We start from the raw sequence: 24,300 nt of genomic DNA, 5'->3' as shown, positions 1-24,300 counted from the left end.
ATCATAAGTTTGCTTCCATAACAATATTTTAAAAATATTTAATAGATAAATTTAACATCATATTTAGATTTCACATATTTTTCTAATAAAATTTCATATATAATATGTTAAAATCGAAGTTACGGTTTAAAAGATACAGGTAATTTAGAAAATCATTTGGTTTGACTCAAATATATTCCAAACTAATATTTAAAAATACTTAACAGGTAAAAATAATCTCATATTCATATTCTACATATTTTTCTAAGCAAATTTCATATATAACATGTTCAAATCGGAGTTACGGTTTAAAAGATATGAATGATTTTAAAAAGCATTTGTTTGACTTCAATATGATCCGCGGATGAATTACCTAAAACATCAGGGGGGTTTCCGAAAAATGTAAAATAACGGTTCGGGTGTGACTTACATCCGGACGGGGGTTGATTTCAAGAAAAGATAGAGACTTTTGTGTAAAATACGAAAATAACGCTTCGTTTTAACTTAACACAGGAATGCGGGTTGAAATCTCTGAAATAGAGGGACTTTTTAAAAAAAATGCCATGACGGACGAAAGAAAACCAATTTGCTTTATTATTAGGTAAAGACTAATATTAGAAAATCAATTAAAACTTTGAAAATTAATATAAAATAAACCATAGCTCGGATTAAAAAGTTTTATACATGAAAGTTGCTCAGAACGACAAGATGAATCCGAATACGCGGTCCGTTCGTCCGCTACACGTTCCTAGCATAGCAAACCTGCAACCGTCCCCCTCTAGTTCGGCTGTCTGAAAATGCAAACTTCGAAAAAAACATTCCCGGATGTTTTCCCCCTTCTTCGGTATCGTGTAGCATTGCATTAGAACACCCCTAGCTCTGCCTGTTGACTTGTCGTGCATGTGTTTGCTCTGTATTTACTGTTTCTTCACCCTCTTCTTCTTCGGTAGACCCCGAGACTGCGGCTGATGTCCCTATGACTGACTACGTCATCGACGACACTTCTACCCCTTTTCAGCGGAGCTTCCAGGCAAGCCCCCCCTTTGACCATCGCGATATCGTCCATTCCATTCTCTCATACTTACATTAGATTTTGCTACTGTAATTGATTGCTCCTATTTTGATGCATAGCCTGCTTTTGTACCTGCTATTGTTATCTACCTGCTTATCCTAAATTGCTTAGTATAGGCTGGTCAGTGATCCATCAATGACCCTCACCTTGTCCTTGTTGCCCCTGCTTCATTATCGATGACTCGATCAACGTGAACGACGACCAGAGCCCGACACCTCACATCACATCACACCCGCTTTGTTGCCCGACTTTGCAGAGCTACTATCGAGTGTCGAGGGTGATACCTCGTAACGCACTCCTTATGATAACTTTGTAGTGTAGCAATTCAGTCGTGGTTGCCGAGGGTGATTCCTCCTTCACCACCACCGATATGACTCTGTCATGCAACCCCTCAAGTGTGGACCTTGAGGGTGCCTACGTTCACCTTGATGTTTACATTGAGTGGAATCCACCGAGGGTGACTCCTCGGGGTTTCCCCCTTGATGTTTTGGACACACGGTTACCCAGACTTTATTTGAGACCGTTGTTAAAGTCGGGTCGGCCCTGAGGAGTACCCGTGAGTTGATGTGAAAGTCGGGCAGGCCCGGAGAGCACCCACGAGTTTTCTACGAGGCACGGCCGGGCATTCTGGGCCCTTGCCGTAAGTCCACGAGATGGGGCAACAGGGTCACATTATCGTGAGTCTCTGTCCGTCTCTGCGAGCCCCCAATGCACTAACAAGTTTGGGTATTTGTTCTGAGTTGGCCTCTGGCCTTTACGCACTAACCACCATGCGAGAATAGTTATGGGCCTCGACATCGCAGTATTAGCCGAAGCTTTGTCAGACGTCCAGTTCAGCATTGTGGCACGGTCGGATCGTGCTGGCCATCCGAGGCGGTGTTGGTATCCACCCTGCACACAACGACCAGGAGTGCAACGGGTGATGGGCCCAAGACCCCGGAGTGCTTAGGATGTAGACCGGCGGAGACCTCTTTGCTGAGCCTAGGTAGGGTTGCGACGTGTTGATCTTTCGAGGCCGGGCATTGACCCAGAAAAGTGTGTCCGGCCAGAGTAATCAAGCGTGTTGGAAAACGTGGTGCACCCTTGCAGGGAAGATTATCTATTAATAGTCGTGTCCACGGTAACAGACGTTCAGACTTGTACCCTGATATTATATGACTAGAAATGGATACTTGAGATATGTGATGGATATGTGGCTCCGGGATTGCTTTCTCGCAGGGAGTCGGGGAAGGATCTCTGGGCGTTGATTCTACAACATGTTTGTTAAATATTAAAATGCTATTATTTACTCTTCTACATGCTGCAAGATGCTTGAAGCTGCTTGAAAATGCTAGTCTTCGATAGGCTAGGCTTTCCCCTCTCTTCTGGCATACTGTAGTTCAGTCCACAGATACAACCCTTCCATTTGATACCAATGCATACTTAAGTATAGATCTGATGCTTGTGAGTACTTTGGATGAGTACTCACGGTTGCTTTGCTACCCTTTCCCCCTTCCTTCTTATTTCCGGTTGTTGCAACCAGATGGTAGATCCCTGGAGCCAGATGCCACCGCCGACGCCTACTACTACCCGATGGTGCTTGCTACTACCTGGAGACCGCCGCCGACCAGCAGTAGTTAGGAGGTCCCAGGCAGGAGGCCTTGCCTCTTCGATCGTTGTTGCTTTTGTGCTAGCCTTCTTAATGCAGTCTTGTTTAACTTATGTCTGTACTCAGATATTGTTGTTTCCGCTGACATTCTTGTGTATCGAGCTTGTATACGAGCCCTCGAGACCCCTGGCTTGTAATATAAAGTTTGTACTGTTTTAATTTGTGTTTAGAGTTGTGTTGTGATATCTTTCCGTGGGTCCCTAATCTTGATCGTACACATTTGCGTGTATGATTAGTGTACGATTAAATCAGGGGCATCACATAATGTTACTCTTATGAAAATTTGTTTACGGGTTTAACGTAATCAGCCAATTGGAGGATTTGGATTAGAGATTGGGGGAGGAAGAGGTTCACCCCCTCAAAATTCGGGGGGAGGAGAGTTTGTTAGGAACATTACGATAAGAGTTGGATGTAATCCCTCTGTTTGTTTTTATAAGACGTTTCAGATAGCTTTGCTTTGTACTGTTTTGGACCGTGTTTGAATGTCTGAAACGTCTTATAAAAATGAAGAGAGGTAGTAGCATTTTTGGTTTGTTGGGTACCGTTGGTGCTTAAAGTGAGCAGCTCCAGCTGATGGACTATCATTGCGCCAAATGGCACACTTTGACCTTTCAGTCTTGCTGTCTTAGGATCCCTTTAATCCTTTCACTGCCATGGTTACTTTAACAGTGAGAAGTAATCTACTGGAACCACCGGAGTAGTCAAGATGGAATGTACTGCACACATGTGGCTATCATGGAGATCTGCACCGCACACATGCGTGTGGGTGATTAGTTACTCCCTAGTCCAGATTGAAAATTGTTTTATTATGCTTAAGCTGGTCCTAGACTTGCAATGTCTGTCTGGTCTGAATCTGGCTGGATCTGCCAGTGGAATAGGATCAGACAAGAATAGAATACTCGATCGAATCGGTACTTCTCCATCCAGCGCACACGTCTCCTTCATTTCATGATGATACCCGAGGAGACTGGCAAACACAGATTACAGAGCAAACCCATCATCATCAATTCGATTCATGTAGAGTACGGTACTAACTGGTACTCCCTCCGTTCCTAAATATAGGTCTTTCTAGAGGTTTCAACAAGTGACTATATACGAAGCAAAATAAATGAATCTATATTCTAAAATATGTCTACATACATCCGTATATGGTAGTCCATTTGAAATCTCTAAAAAGACTTATATTCAGGAACAGAGGGAGTACTACAGTACTACTGATACTGCGACTCAGGTGGAGTAGTAGCATGAGTAAATCAGTGGACAAAGCAGGCCTCCGAAGGCGCGGTCGCAAACGGACCGTCGTCCATTTTCTGTCCGTTTTCGACTCATTCCCGGCCCAAGTTTCGACCGAGTTTACGGTCGAACAGACACACGCGGACGGCGTGTGGCACCTGCCCATGTCTTCCCCTGCGGCTGAAGCATATCCCTTCAGGACTCACGGCCGCTCGATGAGCGGGCTGCTGGACATGGTGAAGATATGTCCAAACAAAATGGAGATCTGTCGTGGTCAGCATGAGACTAGTTTTAGCCTAGTCCGATATAGTATAATTAAAATATGCCAGAAATATAGAAAATCATCCAGTTTGCATGTAATTTGTCCAGTTAATTAAAACCGGGTTTGAAATATATGCGGCTAGCTTTGGATGGCCGGCTCCCACATCTATGTCTGTGGACTGGTCACCTCAGGTCCACATACGGATGCGGTGTTTGGTTTGGGGATCGGCATTGAAGATGTCCTAAGGGCATCTCCAACAGTTTGTATGTTAGCTTGTTGGTAAAATATGGCATGTCATCAACCAACACCTTAACATACAACAACTCCAATGGGGTGTATCTAGTTTACCCAATAGTGGATGTGAGATAATAAATAAGGTGCTCTCTCATTTTACATTGGAGCTTGTGCAAGGGGTGTTGATTCATGTACATACAACCTTCCTCTCTTCCTTCATTTATTACATGACACATCATCAAAAATTCTATGTGATAAAGTCTACCAACAACTGTCTTATAACCATTGGAGATGCCCTAAGAGCATCTACAACCACACATACCTAATTTGAGTTGCCAAATGCCCACGGCTGGACGCGTATGTGGACAGTGATAGGTCATACCTCAATTTTGTCTTCCCACAAACCATATTACTCACTTCACGATTTGCATTTCCAACAAAAGCATGCATTGGCATGATCTACGTACAACAAAACTACGACCAAATACACTGCTCGTCCTCCTCGCCAGAGATGTTGCATCTCCTCCAGCAGCTGCAACCACTCCTCTAGGGTGAGCATGGCTTAGGTGGTGATCCTAGGGTGGGCCATGGTTAGCGGTTGACGGCGATCAGACTGAAGGTGGCCGCGCAAAAGGGAGGAAGGGTATAGAAATGCGAAGTGGAGGACATGCTAGTGTTGGGATGCCGCCGTTCGGTTTAACTAGCCAAACTTGTTCCCTCGGGCGACACGCTGGAGCGGCGCCACACGACGCCATGAATGCATCCTCACCAAAGACCGAAGGAGGCGCCTGTTGGACCGACGATTTCTGCATTTGTCCGCGTGGACCCTTGCGGTCAGTTCTAGATGGCAGGTGCATACATGCATCCCCATATTCGGCCTATGTATGGGCTAGGTATGCGGAGTACCGGTCAGTCCAGACTTTTTGGCCGAATGCCAAGTTCGATGACAATTTTACTTCCAGATAGTGACTAGACAACGCGCCCGGATGTTTGGGTGTGGACATGAGAGCAACTCCAACGCGGCGACCCATTTCGTCCGCTGCCATCCATTTGGGTCGCCGTGGACAAAAGTGACGGCCCAACGCGACGACCCATAACCAAAACAAGTTCACTTTGGGTCCGCGCAGACCCATTTCCGGCCTAAATCCAGGTCTGAAATGCTTCGGCGCGAACGTGAAGCGGGCGCGCCGCGCATCTTCTCGGTGTCCGCCATGCCCCCACATGTTGGCCGGCTAACCACCGTCCGCGGTCATAGTAAATGTGCCCACCTACTTCTGTCCCGCTTGGCAGTGGGTGGAGTCGAGGAGTACGATTGCCGATTCTGTTTCAGCACTCGTCGCTCGATGGCCTCGTCGCCTCGAGCCCTCGACTCCAGCCCACTCCAGCGCTCAGCAGCCCAGGATTTGGGCCCTGTGCGGGCGGCACTTCTGGTATCACTGTGGGCCCGACCCCTGCCCCATTATGCTTGTTAGTTGGGTAATTTGAAACGAGAGAAATGCTAGGATATATAGGAAGGAATTGACGCAGCCGTTTGTACATCCTCAAGATTATTCAACACGACTGTAGGCTTTGGGTCACAACATGCGGCAGACACTCCAGCTCTTGTACGCTTTGAGTGTGAAGGGAGGAAAGAAGGGGAGAAGTTAACTTAGAAGCTTCTTTTCTTTTATTTGATCCTTTCTCCTTTTGCCGCCCATGTTTGAACTTGTGTGGAGGTAAACTGAATTCTTTTCCCTCACACATAGTACAAGATCAAAAGCAAAGGGGAAAATAAAAAGTCCTATGCAAAAGAAGAGAGGAAACTCCTCCTCCTCCTCCTATTGAGTTGCAAGTTGCAACAAGCCAGTTTGCTAATGCTCCCTCCATTCCTAAGTATAAGTCTTTTTCAGAGATTCAATACTCCATAAGACTATGCTTCCTAGTTTTAAAGAGTCCACGCTCAGTTGAGGTCTTCAAATTAGAATTGGATCACCCGATTTTGCTTTCTCGTTCAATTATTGTATATTGTTGGCTCACACTATGCTCCTAACTTTTAAGCCTTGGGCTAGTGGTAGTGGGAGTATCATAGCTAGTATGGACTAGATACGGAGCAAAATGAGAGAAGCTACACTCTAAAATATGTCTGTATGCATCCGTCGTGTATGTAGTATGTATTGAAATCTCTAAAAAGGACTTATATTTATATTTAGAAAATCGGAGGGATAGTCAGGGGTGGATTAAATTTGTTCATTGTTTGTTTGTTTGTTTGTGGGGTAGTGGTATGGGCGTTGTTTCTTGTTTGGGAGGGACCGCCCGCGCCCGAGTGTGGTCACCAGTCTCCTCTCTTTCCTGTTGCTCTCGCCAGCCAGCCAGAGTCGCGTCGCCTCTCCGTCCCTCCTCCGTCGTCGTCTTCCTCGGTCCTCGTGACCACTCTACCTACCGCTCTACGCCACTCCACTGCTCCGCTACCCGCCTCCCGAGACCCCGTCCGTCTCCCCTTCCGCCAGCTGGGCCATCGCACACTCACATGCTCACCCTCACTCTCTCACCTCCCACTCCACTCCTGCTCTGCTGCTCTCCTGCACCTCGGCTCAGCTCCACGCCTTTCTCTTCCACGGAGCAGCACTCCATTAAACATTAAAGACAGCGAGCAGAGCACCGAGGAAAGAGGAAAATCCTCTCTTTAAACAAAGCGAAAAAGGGAGCCCCAAAGCCGAAAAGCCAAAGCGGCAATGGCGTCCTAGATTCCAGACCAGAGCAACAACTGAGCAAAGCAAAGCAAAGCAAATCAAAGCCAAGCAGAGCAGAGAGATTTCCCACTCTCACTCATCTCCAGTCTCTCTCTCTCTCTCTTCTTGGCGATGGAGGCGGCGACGTCGTCGGACCAGTACCGCTCGAGCTCCTCCTCGGCGGGGAGCCCCTCCGCCCCGGCCGCCGGCGGCGCGGGGCGGCGCTACTACTTCCCGAGGCCCGGCCGGCCCGTCTCCTTCGAGGACTCGCCGGACTGGGGGGACGACATCACCGTCGACGCCACCGCCCACGACTCCTCCTCCATCCACCTCGCCTCCGCCTCCGCCGCCAGCAGCGCCTACCCGTCCCCGTCCCCCTCCCTCCCGGCCCCCTCCGCGTCCGGCTCGGGATTCCGGGAGCGCAAGGTGGCCGGCGCCGCGCTCGTCTGGAAGGAGCTCAGCGTCTCCGTCAGGGACGGGAGACGCCGCGTCGTCAGGGGCTCCAGCGGCTACGCGCTGCCCGGCACCCTCACCGTCGTCATGGGCCCCGCCCGCTCCGGCAAATCCACCCTCCTCCGAGCCATAGCAGGTTACAGATTCTTGACTAAATTTGAGCTTCTGTTACTGACTGATGTCACACTCCACTTCACTAGTAACTGAATTTGAGCTCACTAACTGCTCTGCTCTCAGGGAGGCTGCGTGGCGCCGAGCGGATGTACGGCGAGGTCTTCGTCAATGGCGTCAAGTCACCCTTGCCATATGGATCATATGTAAGCTCTTCCTTCCACACACAAACTACTACTCTGCTGCTAGTACTACATACATGTCTGAACCTACATGCCCATCTGAAAAAGGAAAAGAAAAATATGCACAATCCTACTGAAAAGTGTGTGTGCTCTGTTAAATCAAACATCTTCAGACTACTGTGAACTAGTAGTAGTAGTAGTGCCCATCATATTGGCCAAATTGCATTGCTTGATGTCCATTTGGAGCCGCCACTTGTTGCATTCATCACTACACTACTCCATATGCTCAAGTTCAGTGTCGGGTGTCAGTTACCAATTTGATCATGTCACACCAAACAACTCAAGTATATATATATATATGGACAATTGCTTGTATCTAGTCGACACTTACATCCGTTCATATGTTTTCGTTGCTGAAATGTTGATTTGCTGCTTATGCTAGCACTGCATACATACCATGGATTGTTTATGTCCTGTTCCTTGGAGCGCTTGTAGGGGTATGTTGACCGGGACGATGTGCTAATCGAATCTCTCACAGTACGGGAGATGCTCTACTACTCGGCGCTCTTGCAGCTCCCCAGCGTCTTCTCTTCGAAGAAGTCATTTGTGGAAGATGCTATCGCGGCCATGTCGTTGGGTGACTATGCTGACAAACTCATTGGCGGACACTGCTTCACAAAGAGGCTTCCGACTGGCGAGAGGAGGCGGGTCAGCATTGCAAGAGAGCTTGTGATGAGGCCACATGTTTTGTTCATCGATGAGCCTCTGTACCACCTTGACAGGTTGTTTCTCTTCTCCATAATTACCTTTTGCCTATTTGTTTTCCTTTAGTAAAAATAGCACCTGTCCTGCATTCAGAGAAAAGACGTTGTCAGTTTAAGTTTTTTCAGTCTGCTAACACGAGAGTGCTGTGTTTTATGTAGGATGGGTGTTAAAACAATTAGTGCACTCTTGCTTCATACTCCCTCCGTCCCAAAATAAGTGTCTTGAGCTTAGTACAAATTTGTACTAGAGCTAGTACAAAGTCGAGACGCTTATTTTGGGACGGAGGGAGTAGCTTGTATCCTTGCACATTGTAGTATAACTGCCGATTAAATTACACTGCGTAACTTCTCTTCTTGTTTCTTTTGATGCAGTGTTTCTGCACTCCTCTTGATGGTAACACTGAAGAAACTTGCCAGCACTGGGTGCACAGTCATCTTCACAATGTATCAAAGTAGCACGGAGGTTTTTGGACTTTTCGATCGGATTTGCTTGCTTTCAAATGGGAATACCCTCTTCTTTGGGGAAACATTGGCTTGCCTGCAGGTTAATAAGTTTCTCTCTGCTTAATTCTGAACTCTGCTCTAGAACATTTCACATGTATTACCAATTAACCACTTGAGTAAAATGACGGTATCTATTTATACGGACGGAATATAGTTATTCATTTTTATAGACTAGACACAGGGATCATCTTAGCTAACATCACATGAATTGCTATTCAAGTGTGAAGCTATTTGCTTGATTCACTGAATCACCGATGCCTATGTCCAAGTTGCATTGTTAGGAACAAACAAGCCTGCACAAAGTTGCATTGACACACACATATATATTCCTTCTAAAAACCTATATTTTCATGAGAGCAGTTTCTTCTTTCTTGTATGATCTTATTGCTACAGCCCTCCAGTCCAATTGTCCTATAGTCACTTTGTTTATTCCTGTTCTAGATGACTCTATTTTCCATATCTCACCCTGTGGTTTTCTGCACTCTTCTCACTTGGCCTTGTTCCACTGTAGCACTTCTCAAATGCTGGATTTCCATGCCCAATCATGCAAAGTCCATCTGACCACTTTTTGAGGGCAATCAATACCGACTTTGACAGAATCATAGCCATGTGCAAGAATCTGCAGGTATCTTTTGGTTTTATTTTGACATCAATTTTTATTTTTATCTTCAGTCTTTCTCGTCAACTTGTTGGAAAATGTACTTTTGTTGTGAGAGATAAAAAAACTTCTTTAGTTATTAACAGGATGATCAAGGGGATTTCTCATCAGTGAGCATGGACACTGCTGTGGCAATCCGGACACTAGAAGCAACGTACAAATCATCGGCCGAAGCTGCCTCTGTTGAATCGATGATTGCAAAATTGATTGAGAAGGTACTACTGCTCTACACCCTGGAAGAACTAACAAGTCATCAAGGTCACCTTTAACAAGCACATAATTGATAATATTCTTGTCGCCGGTCATAGAGTAGGAATTCTACAATCAACCTTGTTAGATTGAGAAATAGGACACTGCAATATCCATCACAATGAATAAACTATTGTCTACATGGTGTGATGCAGGAAGGTCCTTACTTGAAAAGTAAAGGCAGAGCCAGTGATGCAGCAAGAATTGGGATTCTCACTTGGAGATCATTGCTAATTATGTCAAGAGACTGGAAGTACTTCTGGAGCAGGCTTATCTTGTATATGCTGCTTGCCCTCTCAATCGGCACCATATTTATCGACATTGGTCATTCATTGTCATCTGTAGTGGTTAGTGTCACTGCAGCATTATGTTCTGATTCACTGGAAATTTTTATTTCTTACTGTTTTTTATGATTTGAGGCTCAATGTTCACTTTGTTTTGACAGGTTAGGATTTCTGCGATATTTGTGTTTGTTTCATTTCTCGTCCTTCTGAGTGTTTGTGGAGTACCTGCTCATATTGATGAGATGAAGGTCGTTTTTTTAAATCTTCCAAGCAGAATTGCAACATCATGACCACTTCCTTCCTAATAAATTTTATTTGTAAGAATGTGATTTATTGCTGAATGATGTCTTCTTATTCACCGTAGACTTCGTTGGCGATAAACAATAAGCACCAAAATCATAGCAATATTAGGTACTAACATTTAGTTCCTTCTATGCAGATATATTCCCATGAGGATTCAAATCGGCATTCCGGGACATTGGTTTTCCTGCTGGGCCACTTCCTATCCAGCATCCCCTTCCTATTTCTGGTGTCCATTTCGTCGTCGTTGATTTTCTACTTCCTGATAGGCCTCAGGAACGAGTTTAGCTTCCTTATGTACTTTATAATCACCATCTTCATGTGTCTGTTGGCGAATGAAGCACTTATGATGATTGTTGCGTACATCTGGCTTGAAACTTACAAGTGCACCTTAACCCTGATTTGCTTATATGTGAGTTTCCATCTAGGTCTTCTTTCAAGTGGGCATAAATATCAAATGTACCAACATTAAATAACCATGGCTACTTCAGGTTATCATGATGCTGGTGGCTGGGTATTTTCGGATCCGAGACGCAATACCAGCGCCCGTGTGGAACTATCCGCTGTCCTACATTTCGTTCCACACATATGCCGTCCAGGTAAGTTATATATGGCCATCTTACGTAACCTACATAAACCCTACGCTCATCTTGCTTCGACCGGGTTAGGCGTGCTAACGAGCAATGCTGCTGCAGGGCTTGGTCGAGAACGAGTATGTCGATACATCATTTGCAGTCGGGGCCACGAGGACGATACCCGGCGTGCAGGCTGTCCGAGGCTCGTATGGCATATCATCTTCGACAGGTGCCAAGTGGATGAATCTCCTTGTTTTGTTCCTGATGGCGATCGGCTACCGGGTCGTCTTGTATGTTTTGCTTCGTCTAGATGTGAGGAGGCATGTGAGGCTTGGCAGGCGGTCTTGCTGGCCAAGCATCCACACTAGGGCAGCTCCAAAGTGATCAGTTGACCCTGAGCTACTGTAAGACGTTTTTTTTTGGGGTGTATACATGTGTGATTCCTTCCTATTCCTAGGTAGGCATGTCTGACGCACGGAAGGGAAGTAGAAGAGAAACAGAGAGGGAGGAAATTGGAGGAACAGGTGTGTAACATAACATATATATACTGTATGTATGGGAACTGAAGGAATGGATCATGGCTTGGTTATGTGATTTCTCTTGTCCATTTTTTGGCACTAATTATTGCTTCCTTCGCGCTTTGTTCCTTTGTTTGTTGTCCACAATTTTGCTCTTCCTGGTTGGATCCGTCGATATTGATGGTCGAGTAGCAATCTCCTCTTGGAAGATGTTGTTATCTTTGAGGTATTTCGCAATTTCAGTAGGTTTATGGCATTGTAGATGAAGCTGAATGTAGCTGGACATTCAGGCCAGAGATGAAGCCCGACATTAAATCCATTGCTGCTTCAAATTTCTGAATGTAGCTGGAGACGGTGGATGTTTGGGTCAAGGCAAGAAAGGTAGAGAACAATCTCACTGACAGAAAATCAGTGACATACAAGACCAGCAGCAAAAGATGAGAAAATGTTATCCCAGACGAAAAATAAATAAATCATATGGACGATGCTATACAAGATACTTCCATTTCAACCAAGAACCTAGTCTACACTCTACACTAATCGCATAAAAGTTGCGAGTCAGCGAAATCCAAACGATCCAATAAAATCAAACCCAAGGATTCATGATTCTAAATTTGATGTCAATCCTCGCTTACATATACGAAGTACTACTAAATTAACCCCCCATTCGACACAAGTCGATAGATATTCATTACCAAGTGCATAGTTTTTGCAATATATACTTGCACATGCAACCTGGGCATATATCAGCAAACGATACATATGCTTGCACATGCAACCTCGACATACATACATCAGCAAACGATAGACAACATACATAGTGCATTGCCACACTGTTCTGCTACTCGACTTCAGATAATCCGATCTTGTTGCTTGGCAGATTATTCCCCGTGCCAATGAAAAACACGAGCAGCGGAGGGACGAAAGCTTCATCACCGTCTCGGTACATGATTTCAGTAAGCCTAAGGTTGTTGCACTGGAAATGCGCCAGGTCCTGAGAATATGACTGGCGGCGTTGTTTCACCTCCTCTGTAGGTTGGGAATCCGAGACCTATCGAACAACACAGACACAGAGGAATCAATATCACACAATGTATTGAGTAGTTATGGTGATAGTAGTTGATGAAATAAGTGGCACCTTGCAACGGCACAAACTGAGCTTGTGCAGGTTAGGTGAGTTGCGCAGGTATTGCCGCAGCCCAAGGAAGTCATCGCTTATATGGCACCCATCCAGGAACAAGGTTCTCAGGTTCTCAAACATAAACGGAGGAAGATACGCATGACTCTCATTGAGCAACAACTGAAACCCAGATAGATAGATAGATAGATAGATAGATAGATAGATAGTGATTTTGTTATGTTTGAATGCCTCCAGATAAATTAAGGAGATGCAAAATAAATGAAAGTGGGTATCAAGGCATACCGTGACCTTCAAATGCGACAAGTGCAGGGTTGTCACATTGGACAGCGCGCCAAGAATGCCCAATTGGTGCTTCATGTCATCATCGAGGCAGCACAGCTTAATCGACGCATCGACAAGAGACGGCATATTATGTGGTTGAGTTGTATCAACAATATGATGGGCCTCGCCATCGAGGCGGAGAAGAACAAGAGCAGGGGCGTCTATAATCAACCTGAAATCTTCATCAAGGTCATCATCCTCATCCACCGTGTGGTCGCCATTGATGACCAATGTCTTGAGCGAGGAGGAAGCGATCTTGATATTCCCGGAGAGCAAGAAGCCGCAGTTTTGGAGCTCAACTTGCTCCAGAGCAGGGCAGCGGGGGGAACTGATGTGGCTCGCAAGATCATTCAGTTCCAGGTCCACGCAGGAAAGATGCAAGCTTTTGAGCCCGTGAGGCCATGCATCTCGACCTATCTCGCGGCGGAGCCAACGTCGCCGACGATAGCGTCGGTAGCGTGCAGCCGGAGCTCTTGCAGGATCGTCAAGTCATGGCGGCGCAGGAGGTTGGCCGTGAAGTCGTCAAAACAGTGGCTATATCCACGGCGGATGTCGAGGCGCGGCACGGTGCGCCAGAGGTGCCGCCACCTCGTGGACAGCACGCACGTCCGCGCCGTCTGATGGGCCATGAGGCGCGACAGGATGGCGCGGAGGAGGTCGTCCGGCAACGCGCTCAGCCGGTCATCGCCGGCATCACCGCCGCCGCCTGGACGGTTCGGCTCGGCGGAGGAGTCCGTGGAGGCAAGAAGCATTTCCATTGTTCTGGATTGGTACTCAGGGGAGACGACTAATCTGCTGGGTGTGGCTGCGCCGCCGCCGCCGCCATGACTGTGGAGAAAGATTCGGGAGTGAGGCGAAAGACCGACGAGAGATACCCTAATGGGCTTACTTATTACTGGACCCCCCGAGTGGAATTGAACTAGCTGGCCCAACAGCACGCGGGAAAATGTGCAATGTTCCAAAAATAATTAACCATGGGGCAAAAAAAAAAAAAGAATTTTCCAGGGCAATTGCCGCAGTACAATTTTTTTTGTAAGGGTTCAAAAAATTAATTTGCATGGTTACAAAAGATTAAATTTTCATGTTGCAATTTTTTTGCATGGTCCATAAAGTAAAATTTCCATGGCCCGTAAAAGTAAATTTGACAAGGTCACATGGCAACTGTAAGGTACATTTGCCGTCTTCCGTAAAGTAAATTTTCCATGGCCCTTAAACCAAATTTTCCATGTTGGGAAAACCTAGTGGCACAAAAATATGGTTGTCGTTTGCCATGGTTTGGAACAAGAAGAATGTTTTCAAATTGTCATGTGACCGTAAGAAAATAAATTCGAAGTTGCCATGTGCGTCTGACGAAATTCGTAGAGTTTCCATGAGCATTAAAATATGTTCTAACAATTGCCATGAGCAAGCCGTTCGGGGCTCGTACGACATATCACCGTCGAGAGGCGCCAAGTGGATGAACCTCCTTTGTTTTGCTCCTGATGGCGTGCGGTTACCGGGTCATCTTGTATGTTTTGCTTCGTCTAGAAGTGAGGAGGCATGAGAGCCTTGGCAGGCACTCTTGCTGCCCAAACGCATTGACCGTAAAGCAATGACCTCCTCTATGTAACTTACATAAACCCTATGCCCATCTTGCTTCGACCAGATCAGGCGTGCTCACGAGCAATGCTACGGTAGGGCTTGGTTGAGAACGAGTATGTCGATACATCATTTGCAGTCGGGGCCACGAGGACGATACCCAGCGTGCAGGCTGTCCGAGGCTCGTATGTCATATCATCGTCGACGGGTGCCAAGTGGATGAATCTCCTTGTTTTGTTCCCGATGGCGATCGGCTATCGGGTCATCTTGTACGTTTTGCTTTCGTTTAGATGTGAGGAGACATGTGAGGCTTGGTAGGCGCTCGTGCTGGCCTAGACACATTGGAAGAATTTTTTTCAGTGGCATAGACACATTGGAAGAAGTTTTTTTTTCGCTGGCCCAGACGCATTGACTGTAAAGCAATGGCCTCCTCTATGTAACTTATGTAAACCCTATGCCCATCTTGCTTCAACCAGATCAGGCGTGCTCACGAGGAATGCTGCTTCAGGGCTTGGTCGAGAACGAGTATGTCGATACATCGTGTGCAGTTGGGGCCACGAGGACGATACCCGGCGTGCAGGCTGTCCAAGGCTCATATGTCATCATCGACAGGTGCCAAGTGGATGAATCTCCTTGTGTTTGTTCCTGATGGCGATCAGCTACCGGGTCGTCTTGTACGTTTTGCTTTGTCTAGATGTGAGGAGACATGTGAGGCTTGGCATGCGCTCTTGCTGGCCCAGACACATTGGAAGAAGTTTTTTTTCCGCTGGCCCAGACGCATTGACTGTAAAGCAATGACCTCCTCTATGTAACTTACATAAACCTATGCCCATCTTGCTTCGACCAGATCAGGCGTGCTCACGAGCAATGCTATGGTAGGGCTTGGTTGAGAACGAGTATGTCGATACCTCATTTGTAGTCGGGGCTACGAGGACGATACCCCGCGTGCAGGTTGTCCGAGGCTCGTATGGCATATCATCTTCGACAGGTGCCAAGTGGATGAATCTCCTTGTTTTGTTCCTGATGGCGATCGGCTACCGAGTCGTCTTGTACGTTTTGCTTCATCTAGATGTGAGGAGACATGTGAGGCTTGGCAGGCGCTCTTGCTGGCCCAGACGCATTGGAAGAAGTTTTTTGCCGCTGACCCGGACGCATTGACCGTAAAGTAATGACCTCCTCTATGTAACTTACATAAACTCTATGCCCATCTTGCTTCGACCAGATCAGGCGTGCTCACGAGCAATGCTATGGTAGGGCTTGATTGAGAACGAGTATGTCGATACATCATTTGCAGTCGGGGCCACGAGGACGATACCCGGCGTGCAGGCTGTCCGAGACTCGTATGGCATATCATCGTCGACATGTGCCAAGTGGATGAATCTTTTTTTTTGCAGGGAAACTTGGGAGCTCTTTATTCAACACTAACAGCTCCAGCTGAATCAGCTGAGAGGCTGGTTACAAGAAGACTCGGAATGGAGTCCATCCAACATTCGGTTACATCCAGGGTGCTAGCTTGTTTAGCACAAATGTGAGCCGAAACATTAGCTGTTCTCCCTACATGCTGAATTACAAAAGACTTAAAATAAGTGACATGCTCCCTAATCTCGGCCAAGATAGGCGCCACGACCGCACGAGCATTGTGACGCGTATTCCAGAGATTCACAATCTCCAAATTACCAGACTCGAAAACCACCTCAGAATAGCCTCAAAGATGAGCAAAGAGAACACCATCGCGTAGAGCGAGCGCCTCGGCTATAAGAGGATCAGTTATTCCCGGGTAAGGTTTGCACCATGCAGCTAGAAAGGATGAATGTGTTCGTGCGACTCCACCTGCCCCTCCCCTCCTAGCTTCCATTGCAACACTTCCATCAGTGTTGATCTTGATCCAACCCAAGTCTGGCGGTCTCCAACCATGCCCCGGCAACGTTCGCGCGTGTTCGCGAGGAAGTTCAAGTATAGATAGAGCTTCTTGGGTTTTCTTCATGGACTGAACAGGATCAAGTTCCTTCTTATCATGTGCGGCATTGTTTCTTGAGGTCCAAATCACCCACATGACAGTAACCAGTTTTGCTTTCTCAGACTCAGAGAACATCGGATCGCAAATGACATCCCGAGACCATGTAAGTGGGTGCAACTCCGGTCGCCTGATGTCAAGCCAGTCTGGCGCCGCGTTCCAAAAACGTCTGGCGTGGGTGCAATCCAATAACGCATGCTTCATGTCTTCCTCTGCGTGAAGACAAAGTTTGCAGGTGCCAATGGTTGTGATATGGCGGTACCTGAGAGTAGATTCAGCCGACAGGATCCCATGCAGCACCCACCACCAGAACACTCTTACCCTTGGCAAAACCTTAAGCTTCCATAAACGGGACCATAACTGTTTGTCTGTCGATGAAGTCTCGGTGATCGTCCCTTCCTCTAGAGCCAGATGCTCGTTACGAGTCATTAGAGCACGATACGCTAATCTTACAGTATAGCATCCTGACCGTTCGTGAGCCCATGCAAAAACATCATCGCCCCCACCCCGCATGAGGGGGATGTTAAGAATTGCATCCGCATCGGGGGTGATAAAATTTTGACGGACCACATCCACCTTCCACGACCAATTGACCGTATCAATAAGGTCTGAGACTGTTTGCAATTGTGTATTAGTGCTTCTGACAGTCGGAGTCATAGAAAGAGTACCGGGAATCCACTTATCATCCCAGATAGAGACCGAACTGCCATCTCCAATGCGTTTAATCAGACCAACTTGCAAAGAATCCCTCCCCGCAATGATGGCACACCACATCGCCGAGGAAAACCGCGGGGTTGTAGCTTGCATGAAATCACAAGTGGGAAAATATCTCCCTTTGAGAACTCTAGCACAAAGCGATGATGGATTCGTCATCAGTCGCCAGCCATGTTTGCCTAGAAGAGCTGTGTTGAAAAGCTCAAGATCCCGGAAACCCATTCCACCCTTCTCCTTTGGACTTGCCAAGGTCGGCCAGGCCTTCCAATGCAGTGAATTACGATCCAGGGAGCTGCTCCACCAATACTTAGCGAAGGAGGAAGTGAGGCTCTTGCACACCTTCTTTGTTAACTTGAAGAAACTCATGCTGAAAATAGGTATAGCTTGGGCTACGGGTTTTATACGCACTTCCCTTCCAGCACAAGAAATCATTCTTTCTGATCCTCCTTTGAGTTTGCTTCGGATCCTCTCTCCAATGTGGTCAAAAGTACCACTTGTGATCCTACCCACAGCCGTAGGTAGACCAAGATAACGATCGCTGAAAGCTTCTACCGAAATGTTCAGAGTTTGTTTCAGCAGTAGCTTATCCGGGGCAGAGGTGTTTGGACTAAAATAAATTGAGCTTTTCTCTTTGTTGACAGCCTGCCCTAAGCCCCTCTCATAAATTCTCAATATCTCATTGAGCCTTTGGGCACTCTCCACCTTTGCCTGCATAAAAATTAGACTGTCATCCGCGAAAAGAAGATGATTAACCCACAGAGATCGGTAGCTGACTCGGATGTCTTTGTCCACTCTCACGCCGCCAAAGTGGTTCAGAAGTGAAGTTAAACCTTCCGCACATAGCAAGAATAAGTACGGAGATGCTGGGCACCCCTGTCTTATCCCCCTCGAGGGGGTGAAAAAAGGAAGAAGTTCGCCGTTCACCCGTATTGAGAATCTGACTGAGGTGACACACTTCATTACTAGGCGAACAAACTCCATACAGAAACCAAGTTTCAACATGATCGCTTGCAAATAATGCCATTCTACATAGTCGTATGCTTTCATCATGTCCAGCTTGATAGCACAAACAACATTCCCCCCTTTCTTCCTTCTTCTCATCGCATGCACACTTTCATGTGCAATTAACACATTGTCAGTTATCAGGCGACCAGGGACAAACGCACTTTGTTCAACACTGATAATTGTTGGAAATATGCCCTAGAGGCAATAATAAATTGATTATTATTATATTTCCTTGTTCATGATAATCGTTTATTATCCATGCTAGAATTGTATTGATAGGAAACTCAGATACATGTGTGGATACATAGACAACACCATGTCCCTAGTAAGCCTCTAGTTGACTAGCTCGTTAATCAATAGATGGTTACGGTTTCCTGACCATGGACATTGGATGTCGTTGATAACGGGATCACATCATTAGGAGAACGATGTGATGGACAAGACCCAATCCTAAGCCTAGCACAAGATCATGTAGTTCGTATGCTAAAGCTTTTCTAATGTCAAGTATCATTTCCTTAGACCATGAGATTGTGCAACTCCCGGATACCGTAGGAGTGCTTTGGGTGTGCCAAACGTCACAACGTAACTGGGTGGCTATAAAGGTACACTACGGGTATCTCTGAAAGTGTCTGTTGGGTTGGCACGAATCGAGATTGGGATTTTGTCACTCCGTGTAAACGGAGAGGTATCTCTGGGCCCACTCGGTAGGACATCATCATAATGTGCACAATGTGACCAAGGGGTTGATCACGGGATGATGTGTTACGGAACGAGTAAAGAGACTTGCCGGTAACGAGATTGAACAAGGTATCGGTATACCGACGATCGAATCTCGGGCAAGTACCATACCGCTAGACAAAGAGAATTGTATACGGGATCGATTGAGTCCTTGACATCGTGGTTCATCCGATGAGATCATCGTGGAACATGTGGGAGCCAACATGGGTATCCAGATCCCTCTGTTGGTTATTGACCGGAGAACATCTCGGTCATGACTACATGTCTCCCGAACCCGTAGGGTCTACACACTTAAGGTTCGATGACGCTAGGGTTATAAAGGAAGTTTGTATGTGGTTACCGAATGTTGTTCGGAGTCCCGGATGAGATCCCGGACGTCACGAGGAGTTCTGGAATGGTCCGGAGGTAAATATTTATATATAGGAAGTCCTGTTTCGGCCATCGGGACAAGTTTCGGGGTCATCGGTATTGTACCGGGACCACCGGAAGGGTCCCGGGGGCCCACCGGGTGGGGCCACCTGCCCCGGGGGGCCACATGGGCTGTAGGGGGTGCGCCTTGGCCTACATGGGCCAAGGGCACCAGCCCCTAGAGGCCCATGCGCCAAGATATAGGAAAAAGGGGAGAGTCCTAAAGGGGGAAGGCACCTCCGAGGTGCCTTGGGGAGGATGGACTCCTCCCCCCCTCTTAGCCGCACCCCTTTCTTGGAGGAAGGGGCAAGGCTGCGCCTCCCCCCTCTCCCCTGCCCCTATATATAGTGGAGGGGAGGGAGGGCATCCATACCTGAGCCCTTGGCGCCTCCCTCCCTCCCGTGACACCTCCTCCTCTCCCGTAGGTGCTTGGCGAAGCCCTGCAGGATTGCCACGCTCCTCCATCACCACCACGCCATTGTGCTACTGCTGGATGGAGTCTTCCTCAACCTCTCCCTCTCTCCTTGCTGGATCAAGGCGTGGGAGACATCGTCGAGCTGTACGTGTGTTGAACGCGGAGGTGCCGTCCGTTCGGCACTAGGATCATCGGTGATCTGAATCACGACGAGTACGACTCCATCAACCCCGTTCACTTGAACGCTTCCGCTTAGCGATCTACAAGGGTATGTAGATGCACTCTCCTTCTCCTCGTTGCTAGTCTCTCCATAGATAGATCTTGGTGACACGTAGGAAAATTTTGAATTTCTGCTACGTTCCCCAACAGTGGCATCATGAGCTAGGTCTATTGCGTAGATTCTTTGCACGAGTAGAACACAAAGTAGTTGTGGGCGTCGATATTGTTCAATATGCTTGCCGTTACTAGTCTTATCTTGATTCGGCGGCATCGTGGGATGAAGTGGCCCGGACCAACCTTACACGTACGCTTACGTGAGACCGGTTCCACCGACAAACATGCACTAGTTGCATAAGGTGGCTGGCGGGTGTCTGTCTCTCCCACTTTAGTCGGATCGGATTCGATGAAAAGGGTCCTTATGAAGGGTAAATAGCAATTGGCATACCACGTTGTGGTTCATGCGTAGGTAAGAAACGTTCTTGCTAGAAACCCATAGCAGCCACGTAAAACATGCAAACAACAATTAGAGGACGTCTAACTTGTTTTTGCAGGGTATGCTATGTGATGTGATATGGCCAAAAAGGATGTGATGAATGATATATGTGATGTATGAGATTGATCATGTTCTTGTAATAGGAATCACGACTTGCATGTCGATGAGTATGACAACCGGCAAGAGCCATAGGAGTTGTCTTTATTTATTTGTGACCTGCGTGTCAACTTAAACGTCATGTAATTACTTTACTTTATTGCTAACCGTTAGCCATAGTAGTAGAAGTAATAGTTGGCGAGGCAACTTCATGAAGACACGATGATGGAGATCATGATGATGGAGATCATGGTGTCATGCCGGTGACGATGATGATCATGGAGCCCCGAAGATGGAGATCAAAAGGAGCAAAGTGATGATGGCCATATCATGTCACTATTTGATTGCATGTGATGTTTATCATGTTTATACATCTTATTTGCTTAGAACGACGGTAGTAAATAAGATGATCCCTTACAACAATTTCAAGAAGTGTTCTCCCCTAACTGTGCACCGTTGCGACAGTTCGTGTTTCGAAGCACCACGTGATGATCGGGTGTTAGATTCTAACGTTCACATACAACGGGTGTAAGACAGATTTACACACGCGAAACACTTAGGGTTAACTTGACGAGCCTAGCATGTACATACATGGCCTCGAAACACGGAGACCGAAAGGTCGAACATGAGTCGTATAGAAGATACGATCAACATGAAGATGTTCACCGATGATGACTAGTCCGTCTCACGTGATGATCGGACACGGCCTAGTTTGACTCGGATCATGTAATCACTTAGATGACTAGAGGGATGTCTATCTGAGTGAGAGTTCATAAGATGAACTTAATTATCCTGAACATAGTCAAAAGGATTTTGCAAATTATGTCGTAGCTCATGCTATAGTTCTACTGTTTAGATATGTTCCTAGAGAAAAATTAGTTGAAAGTTGATAGTAGCAATTATGCAGACTAGGTCCGTAAACTGAGGATTGTCCTCATTGCTTCATAGAAGGCTTATGTCCTTAATGCACCGCTCAGTGTGCTGAACCTCGAACGTTGTATGTGGATGTTGCGAACATCTGACATACACATTTTGATAACTACGTGATAGTTCAGTTAAACGGTTTGGAATTGAGGCACCAAAGACGTTTTTGAAACGTCGCGAAACATATGAGATGTTTTGAGGGCTGAAATTGGGATTTCTGGCTCGTGCCCACATCAAGAGGTATAAGACCTCCGACGATTTTCTTAACCTGCAAACTAACGGAGAAAAGCTCAATTGTTGTGCTTGTGCTCAGATTGTCTGAGTACAACAATCGCTTGAATCGAGTGGGAGTTGATCTTCCAGATGAAATAGTGATGGTTCTCCGAAGTCATTACCACCAAGCTGCTAGAGCTTCGTGATGAACTATGATATATCAGGGACATATATGATGATCCTTGAGATATTTGCGATGTTTGACACCACGAAAGTAGAAATCAAGAAGGAGCATCAATTGTTGATGGTTGGTGAAACCACTAGTTTCAAGAAGGGCAAGGGCAAGAAGGGATACCTCATGAAACGGCAATTCAGCTGCTGCTCTAGTGAAGAAACCCAAGGTTAAACCCAAACCCGAGACTAAGTGCTTCTGTAATAAGGGGAACAACCACTGGAGCAGAATTACCCTAGATACTTGGTAGATAAGAAGGCTGGCAAGGTCGATAGAAGTATATTGGATATACATTGTGTTAATGTGTACTTTTCTAGTACTCCTAGTAGCACCAGGGTATTAGATACCGGTTCGGTTGCTAAGTGTTAGTAACTCGAAACAAAAGGCTACGGAATAAACGAAGACTAGCTAAAGGTGAGCTGACGATATGTGTTGGAAGTTTTTCCAAGCTTGATATGATCAAGCATCGCACGCTCCCTCTACCAAAGAGATTGGTGTTAAACCTAAATAATTGTTATTTGGTGTTTGCGTTGAGCATAGACATGATTGGATTACGTCTATCGCAATACGGTTATTCATTTAAGGAGAATAATGGTTACTCTGTTTATTTGAATAATACCTTCAATGGTCTTACACCTAAAATGAATGGTTTATTAAATCTCGATCGTAGTGATACACATGTTCATGCCAAAAGATAGTAATGATAGTACCACCTACTTGTGGCACTGCCACGTAAGTCATATCGGTTTAAAACGCATGAAGAAGCTCCATGTTGATGGATCTTTGGACTCACTCGTTTTTGAAAAGTTTGAGACATGCGAACCATGTCTATTGGTGTATATGCATGAAGCAACTCCATGCAAATGGATCGTTCGGACTCACTTGATTTTGGATCACTTGAGATATGCAAATCATACCACATAGGCAAGATGACTGAAAAGCCTCGGTTTCAGTAAAATGGAACAAGATAGCAACTTGTTGGAAGCAACACATTTTGATGTGTGCAGTCCAATGAGTGCTGAGGCATGCAGTGAATATCGTTATGTTCTTACTTCACAGATGATTCGAGTAGATGTTGAGAATATTTACTTGATGAAACACAAGTCTGAATTATTGAATGGTTCAAGTAATTTCAGAGTGAAGTAGAAGATCATTGTGACAAGAGGATAAAATGTCTATGATATGATCATAGAGATGAGTATCTGAGTTACGAGTTTTGGCACACAATTAAGACATTGTGGAAATTGTTTCACAATTAATACCGCCTGGAATACCATAGTGTGATGGTGTGTCCGAGCATCATAGTTGCACCCTATTGGATATGATGCATACCATGATGTCTCTTATCGAACTGCCACGATAGTTTATGGGTTAGGCATTAGAGACAACCACATTCACTTTAAATAGGGGACCACGTAATTCCGATGAGATGACACCGTATGAATTATGGTTTAGAGAAACCTAAGTTGTCGTTTCTTAAAAGTTTGGGGCTGCGACGCTTATGTGAAAAAGTTTCAGGATTGATAAGCTCGAACCCAAAGCGGATAAAATACATCTTCATAGGACACCCAAAACAGTTGGGTATACCTCCTAGTTCAGATCCGAAAGCAATATGGATTGTTTCTTGAATCGGGTCCTTTCTCGAGGAAAGGTTTCTCTCAAAAGAGTTGAGTGGGAGGATGGTGGAGACTTGATGAGGTTATTGAACCATCACTTCAACCAGTGTGTAGCAGGGCACAGGAAGTTGTTCCCGTGGCACCTACACCAATTGAAGTGGAAGCTTATGATATTGATCATGAAGTTTCGGATCAAATCACTGCCGTACCTCGTAGGGTGACAAGGATACGTACTACTTCAGAGTGGTACGGTAATCCTGTCTTGGAAGTCATGTTGCTAGACAACAATGAACCTACGAGCTATGGAGAAGCGATGGTGGGCCCGGATTCCGATAAATGGCTCAAGGCCATAAAACCCGAGAGAGGATCCATGTATGAAAACAAAGTGTAGACTTTGGAAGAACTACTTGATGGTCGTAAGGCTGTTAGGTACATATGG

General features: G+C 46.2%; 2 protein-coding genes and 1 pseudogene across 4 annotated transcripts; 1 reads left to right on the top strand and 2 right to left on the bottom strand.

The window, feature by feature from the left end:
- Positions 1-6,862: 6,862 nt before the first annotated feature.
- On the top strand, positions 6,863-11,810 carry LOC119313010 (ABC transporter G family member 3-like). Its single transcript, XM_037588814.1, has 11 exons — positions 6,863-7,725; positions 7,827-7,906; positions 8,378-8,664; positions 9,019-9,190; positions 9,662-9,775; positions 9,895-10,023; positions 10,213-10,404; positions 10,503-10,589; positions 10,781-11,053; positions 11,133-11,240; positions 11,337-11,810. Exons 1-11 carry the CDS (start codon positions 7,269-7,271, stop codon positions 11,598-11,600), a joined length of 2,163 nt encoding a protein of 720 aa, XP_037444711.1. The 5' UTR covers positions 6,863-7,268; the 3' UTR covers positions 11,601-11,810.
- Positions 11,811-12,212: 402 nt separating this feature from the next.
- On the bottom strand, positions 12,213-14,054 carry LOC119313012. Of its 3 annotated transcripts, XM_037588817.1 has the most exons (4): positions 13,369-14,054; positions 13,158-13,253; positions 12,873-13,034; positions 12,213-12,785 (listed from the first exon to the last, which is right to left on the bottom strand). In XM_037588817.1, the coding sequence occupies exons 2-4, from the start codon at positions 13,230-13,232 to the stop codon at positions 12,576-12,578; spliced, it is 447 nt and encodes a 148-aa protein (XP_037444714.1). In that variant the 5' UTR covers positions 13,233-13,253; positions 13,369-14,054; the 3' UTR covers positions 12,213-12,575. The 3 variants fall into 3 exon arrangements, with proteins under 3 accessions (XP_037444714.1, XP_037444713.1, XP_037444712.1); XM_037588816.1 differs by having other exon boundaries at positions 13,158-14,054; XM_037588815.1 differs by having other exon boundaries at positions 12,873-14,054.
- Positions 14,055-16,185: 2,131 nt separating this feature from the next.
- Positions 16,186-24,300, bottom strand: part of LOC119310758 — a 28,159-nt pseudogene continuing 20,044 nt past the window's right edge.

Source organism: Triticum dicoccoides, chromosome 5B, assembly GCF_002162155.2.
Source record: "Triticum dicoccoides isolate Atlit2015 ecotype Zavitan chromosome 5B, WEW_v2.0, whole genome shotgun sequence".
In the NCBI taxonomy this organism is placed as follows: Eukaryota; Viridiplantae; Streptophyta; class Magnoliopsida; order Poales; family Poaceae; genus Triticum; species Triticum dicoccoides.
Note: the sequence above shows the minus strand (reverse complement) of the source record. Positions and strands in the feature narration are given on the sequence as shown.